The sequence below is a fragment of the Salvelinus alpinus genome, chromosome 5 (assembly GCF_045679555.1).
Source record: "Salvelinus alpinus chromosome 5, SLU_Salpinus.1, whole genome shotgun sequence".
In the NCBI taxonomy this organism is placed as follows: Eukaryota; Metazoa; Chordata; class Actinopteri; order Salmoniformes; family Salmonidae; genus Salvelinus; species Salvelinus alpinus.
The window spans coordinates 29,132,445-29,139,500 of NC_092090.1; the positions used below are offsets into that span (position 1 = coordinate 29,132,445).

At 45.7% G+C, this 7,056-nt stretch overlaps 1 protein-coding gene across 1 annotated transcript; it reads left to right on the forward strand.

Annotated features, from left to right (window-relative positions):
* The first annotated feature begins 272 nt into the window (after positions 1–272).
* LOC139575854 (la-related protein 6-like) lies at positions 273–7,056 on the forward strand. Its single transcript, XM_071401226.1, has 3 exons — positions 273–1,048; positions 4,055–4,253; positions 4,849–7,056. Exons 1-3 carry the CDS (start codon positions 315–317, stop codon positions 5,959–5,961), a joined length of 2,046 nt encoding a protein of 681 aa, XP_071257327.1. The 5' UTR covers positions 273–314; the 3' UTR covers positions 5,962–7,056.

The window sequence follows — 7,056 nt, forward strand, 5'->3', positions numbered from 1 at the left end:
GGTATACACATAATCTCATAGTAAAAGCCACTGCTGACAGTAATGCTTCATGACACTGTAATATACTCTGGTGTCGTTTATTTGTGCGCTTCCCCCATAGCAAATCCCTCAACAACCCCTGCGGTCTAATGCTAAAAGCCTATTATCCAATTTGTAGGTTCTGAGAAATGGGTCGGCCTTCATGATTGGTGCATTGCAATTTCCCCAATTGCAGAACAACACGTGGCATTTACAATTCAACTTCCCCTTATTTAGGACACGTGTGAAATAGCAGCCATTGTTTACTATAGTGACAAAGAGAGAAATACACAAAAATGCAAACATTGGTAAACGCATTTATCCGTTGTCTCTATTTTCTCCTCCCTCCCTCTTGGCTTCATCTTGGGGTTTGCTGGTGGGTTGGGGATGAGTGCGGAAAGATGACATGGCCCAATCCCAGAGCGCGTTTCAAAAGCAGAACGCTTCTTACATATCAGGAAGTAACGATACAAGACGGCTCCATCCTCTCGGTCTCCCCAGCTCCTAGCTGCGTCTCGCTAGCTGCTAGCTCCACGCCACCCCAGGGTTCTCCGTGGGGTAGAATTTGGGGGCTCTGGCAAGCTGTGGAGCGCATCTTCGGGGCTTCCTTGGCCATCCACCGGTGTGGGTGTGGGTGTCAAAAGCGTCGAGGTGTGTGTGCCCCGTATTCTTGCGACTTCAATTGTTGTATTACAGGGAATGAAGGCTTTCATGAAAGCACTACCACTGGTGTAGCCGAGGAGGAAGTGAACGAACCGGGAGAAAACGCATTTATTTCGGGTAAAATGACGAGTGCCACCATGGAGTTTCAGAAACATGTCGAATCTGCATCAGGTTCGTCAGCGGGACGGGAAATCGATGAGGTGATAATTGTGGATCAACACCTGCAGGAGATGGGGACTCAAGTGATGATAACAGTGGCTATTCAGGCGGCAGACGACGAGGAACCAGAGGAGGTGTCCTCAAACAATCTCGATTTCCTTGGAGGCAGCTGTAGTGAAGACGAATTTGGAAGACATGATAAATCCAGGTAAATGCTTTGTCTTGTAATGGCATGTGTGTCTGTTGTATCCGACCTTTTTAACGTTCTGATTTGATTGTTTGTTATTGGAATGAACCTTATGTATGCTAAAATACTGTAATACTTTCGCTTTTTTTGTCGTTATTTTAATGTGAACTTCAATTCCACAGTGAAGAGTTATGGTAATTGCCAGACAGCTTCTAACCACCTGTGGACGGGCATTGTAATCCCATTGACGTAAAAGACAGAGCCGATTTGGATGGCACCTTTACACTCATTGCTCTAATTCCCCTGCGTCATCCCCTGCTTTTTCAACCTGGACTCGCTGCAACCTAGACTCAGACGTAACATAGTGTAACCGCCCTGGGTTTATAAGCGCGGATATCGACTCTGCCGCTCGAGCATGCTTTTGGGTCACAGTCGATAGCACGCTGGACTTCGGGCTAAAAGGTCGAGGGTTCGAGGCCTGCTCCATTACAATAGTAAGTGTAAATCCGGGACATTCCAAATGGGTTGGGGTGTTACATTTCGTATGGTGCAGTATGTATTAATTTGTGGATGTCCATCCATTTTGTATGATATGTTAGGAATTGCAAAATGTGTGACATGTTACGAATTCCACACTTATATATATTTTTTACACATTGTTGTGGTTAATGTTAGCTAGGTTAGAGAACACATTTGTGTTGTAGACCCTGACCCCCCCCCCCAAAAAAAAATTGATGTCCTGATTAAATGACAAGTAGAATCACGTCTGCTTGTACTGGGGTTACAATGCAAATGTGTACTGTTGGGGTACTCAAGGACTGGCGTTGAGAAACACTGGGTTAAAGGGGAAGGGTTATCAAAGTAGTAAGTAGTTGCTAAAGTTGTCAGTGATAATTCTAACACGCAACCTTTGGGTTGCTAGAGATTTGTCGACTAACCACCCTACTTTCGTTTTTGCCTTAAAACCTCTTTGGGCTAAGGGGCGGTATTTTCACATCCGGATGAAAAGCGTACCCAAAGTAAACTGCCTGTTTCTCAGGCCCATAAGCTAGGATATGCATATAATTGTAAGATTTAGATAGAAAACACTTTAAAGTTACTAAAACTGTTAAAATCATGTCTGTGTATAACAGCACTTATTTGGCAGCCGAAACCCCGAGGACAAACCATCCAGGAAGTTTTGTTTGAGATGACTGTTTTCAATTGGTTTTCTTTGGGATACTAGATTTGAGGCATCTGGTTGCAGTTCCTATGGCTTCCACTAGATGTCAACAGTCTTTAGAAATTGGTTGATGTTTTTCCTTTGAGAAATTAAGAAGTAGCCCTTTCCTTTCTGGGTGTCAAGCCAAGTGGACTGTTTGGGGCGCGCGACCTGGAACTCGCTCCACTTTAATTTAATCCGCTATTGAACACAGTATATTCCGTCTTAAATTATATCGATTATTTACGTTTTAAAATACCTGAAGTTGGATTAGGTAAATTGTTTGGACCAATTTTACAGTTAACTTATTAGATCATTTGTAGTCATGTTGGGCGAGTTGGAACCGGTGTTTTTATGAATCAAACGCGCCAAATAAATTGACATTTTGGGGATATAACTATGGAATTTAATGCACAAAATGACCATTTGTGACATTTATGGGCCATTTTGGAGTGCCAACAGAAGATCTTCAAAGGTAAGGCATGAATTATATTGTTATTTCTGAGTTGTCGCGCCTGACGGGTTGAAATATGATTGTCATGTGTTTGTATGATGAGGTGCTGTCCTCAGATAATTGCAAGGTTGGCTTTCGCCACACGGTGGCTGGATTAACAAGAAGTTAAGCATTATTTTGGTGTATTGCACTAGTGATTTTATGAAAGTGAAATATTTCTATTTGAATTTCGTGCTCTGCAATTTCACCAGATGTTGTCGAAACGTTGCGCTAGGGGAACCTTTAGCCGTAACAGGTTATAACTAACCTGTCTTAACCATACGAAATGTATCATACTAAATTGAGTGTTCTGATTTAATTTACTATGTTATGTCTAGTCTGAGACCCTTGTAAATCCCTGTGACTGAGTACCAATGTATGGCTATGTGGTTGGTATGTTTAATTTAGGTAGTCTGAAATAAATTCATATTCTTAGCCAGGTCAGCCAATACATCATAGTCAGTCTTGCGGTGTTCCTCACTTGCAACAATGTTGCACTTGTTTAGGGGCATGGAACATTTTTTTTATTTTTTCACATGGTACTTTTGTGACCAGTGAACTACTCATTGATGCTCTTTGACCAGCTTATTATTGTGGCAGGAGAGAATTGCAGAGGATGACAAATAATTGGTCCCTTTACAGTGGTGTGTGTGGGGGAGGTGTTGCGCGCCCACATATTTTGTTGTCGAAGGGCTTCCCCTGACTAACACAGTGGGTTGGATGCTGCAATCATTACGTTGTCTGGGGTATTCGACTAGTGTCTTGCCTAGCCTGCGGGATGGGATCGCTGTGTGAGGATGACTCATCCACACAGTAATGTCATTCAGACCTTCACTCTTATTGCAGCTGGCAATGCTGGCCTGGCATACCTGTGCAAATTTTAAAGCCCTCTGTCAATAGAGCTTTGATTAAATCTTTGTTTTGGTGTGGCAGGCAGTAAATGACTGCATTGTTTGATTTTGAAGTCTGGCTGATATGGTAAATAGCCCTGTCCCTGTGGGAGGCATGTAGTGTATGGCGATGACTCTGCACTCTTCAGATGGAGAGGTCTTAGCAATTTCTGTTCATGTTGGCGGGACACCCTGTGGTGTTGCGGTTCTGGCAGAGAGCAGTGTGACGGTCACACTGGTTAGGCAGCCTGTCACTACTGTCACAGGAAGAATCTGAAAATGACATCTGAGGAAAGAGTCAAGATGGCAGATCTCCAGCAGCTCTTTTCAGCATGTTGCCATGGGTAATGGCTGAGGCTGTTTTGATCAGTTCTCCTGCCAAATCGGTTAAGCTCCTGCCTTGTGTCTCTGTGAACTGGCATGTTATCCATTTTCTTTCTCAGTGGCGCTGGCACGAGTGGCGGTGAGCTGGAGGAGGAGAGCTGGCAGCCCCCAGACCCAGAGCTGACCCAGAAGCTGGTGGCCCAGATCGAGTACTACCTGTCGGATGAGAACCTGGAACACGATGCCTTCCTGCTCAAACACGTCCGACGCAACAAGCTGGGCTTCGTCAGTGTCAAACTGCTCACCTCCTTCAAGAAGGTAACGTTTGGTGTTTTGATATTGAAATATCAATTGAATTCCCTGGAGGCTCATATAACTGAATGCAACAGCTGTTCCTAGTGTCAATATGGCAAGCTGTTGGGGCTAGGAAGTGCATTCTCACATGAGTTGGCGGCGGGAGCATCTGGTGTGAATGAGGCTCATACATGCTCATTGATTTTGGCTGTTTCCTTTATCAGTTTACACTTCTAAGAAAAATATCTGTTTTTCTCCTCTACTGGTTTAATTTCTAATGTTCACAGCTGCAGGAATACTGTGAATGTTTTTTTTCTTTCTAAGAGGAACTAACAATAACGGCAATATTTGTTGTCAACAAAAATGTTTGAATTTAGGAACTGTTAAACAACACTTCTGTAGTAGCCAGTAACCTGATTTGCCTTTTGATAGCGTTGCTTACATAGAAATAATCTCATTCTAGATCTGTGGCTGCTTATGTTATCATACTGCCATCAGAACAATGGCTTTTTAGTTTTCAGGATGTATGATAAAACAAAGGAAGTTCTCATACAGGATGCTGCCTGTAAAAGTACTGACTTTCGCTTCCGATTATCTCTAACAGTTATTTTCCTCCCAGGTGAAGCACTTGACGCGAGACTGGAGAACAACTGCATATGCTCTGCGCCACTCGACAATACTTGAGCTAAACGATGAGGGACGCAAAGTGCGTCGCAGATCAACCGTGCCCGTGTTTGCCAGCGAGTCTCTGCCAAGCCGCATGCTGCTACTCAGTGAGCTGCAGAGCTGGCCAGAGCTGGGTGTGGCGATGGAGGGTGGGGCTGGCGATGGGCGTGATGGCGGCGCTACCCAACAGGAACAACTGATGAAGCTGCTGCTGAAAGCGTTTGGAACATATGGAGCCATTGCCTCTGTGAGGGTGCTGAAGCCTGGCAAGGACCTGCCAGCCGACCTGAAGAAGCTGAGTGGCCGCTACACACAGCTGGGCACTGAGGAGTGTGCCATCGTGGAGTATGAGGAGGTGGAGGCTGCAGTCAAAGCCAACGAGGCTGTGGGCAGTGAGGAGGGGACAGGGTCTCTGGGGTTGAAGGTGGTCCTGATCGGCACCAAGCCTCCCAAGAAGAAGGTCCCCAAAGGTCAGCGCGAGGAGGGAGTAGGAGGAATGAGGAAGAGCCACTCACTCAACAGTCGGGTACGGGAGCTCCAGTATCTCGACGACTCTGCCTGTAGCTCCTCAGAGACTGAGAGCAACCCCACCTCCCCCAGACTGCCCCGCAAATCCCGCTCTGTCAATAAGCTAAGTCCCACTGGAGGGGGTGCCACCTTCCAGAACAATCACCTGAGCCCAGCTGTGTCCCCACGCACCAGCCCCTGGTCGAGCCCCCGGGCCAGCCCATGCTCCCAACGCAAGTCTCCCCACTCCCATAAGTCTCCTTTGGCCAGTGAGGGCAGACTGAGCCCTGAGGCTGGGCGACGTTGGGCGGACTACTCCTCAGACAGCAGCCTGACGCCGTCCGGTAGCCCCTGGGTCCAGAGGCGCAGGCAGGTTGCCTCCCAGGAGAGCAGCCCAGTAGGGAGCCCCATGCTGGGTCGAAAGATCCAGGGTGCAGACGGGCTTCCGCCAGGCGTAATGCGGCTACCGCGTGGGCCTGATGGAACACGTGGTTTTCACTGTGGTGTGTCCATTGGTGTTGCTGAGAGGGGAGAGAAGACCGCTTCTACCCAAACCTGACCCCCCCCCCCCCCATGCCCCCAGTTCTAAAGCAGTACAGTAATGAGATTTGGCCACTACATTGACATTCTTCATCCCCCGCCCCACATTTGAATGGTCGTAGATTTGTTCTGTTTAATAGTAGTTTGGAGTTTTGCCTGTCTTTGTTATACTTTTATACAATATTTTGTTTAAAAACATGGTGATGCCTAATTTATGAATATTTAAGATACATTTTGAGTTTATTAAATTCAAAGTTGAGTACTGTATTTGACACGAGTAATGGTATGTCACCTCCCATTGCTATCTACGGTGTTGAGCATGGGGCGGGGCAGAGATTTACATCAGTAACCCTATTTAACTTTTTTATTGGAAAGCTTCCAGTGTCAGTCTTAAAGTGTGTAAAGTCTCATTTTGTATGGATGGTGTGAACAGTGGTATGGGCACATGGCGTGGATATTGCCATATGCCTTTTGCTATATTTGTCTATTGTGAGTATCAATGTTATTTGCTCCTTAAACTGTGGCCATACTTTCCCTGCCAGAAGGTTGAACAGTTATCACATGGACTATTTTATTTTTCCTTTTTTAATTTTTTCTATTTTTTCCTGGATGCTTAACTTAAGCTTCCAAAGTAGGGGTTACTCTCCTAGCTCTGCAAAAAAATGAAAAATACTGGATGGGGGGGGGGGGGGGACTCTTCCTTGGCTGGAATCTGTTTCTGTCAGTCTGTAGCCTCTGCCGAGTCCCCAACAACCTGGTTTTCAGGGGAAATGCAAAGAGCCTGACCAGACTTCCGCTTTTGGACGTTATCAAGACACAACTCCATCTTAACTCCTCCTCATTTACTGGATTGGTTGAACAGTGTAGAAGAGAACCTCCCCTGACACTTATTTATTTTTCTCGTCAAGACCAGTATGTAGGGGATCTGGTTTCAGGTGTTACTTTTACGCCTGCTATGTCGGGTTAATCAGTGTGTAGCATGCTGATAGTGGGGTATATGAGGGATGCAATGTTCAGGTTTGAGTGTGCAAAATGCAGATTCTCTTGAACTCTTGACATTTGAGCTGGGGTAATGTGCGTTTTCTTTATTGTACAAAATAAATCACAAATTGCA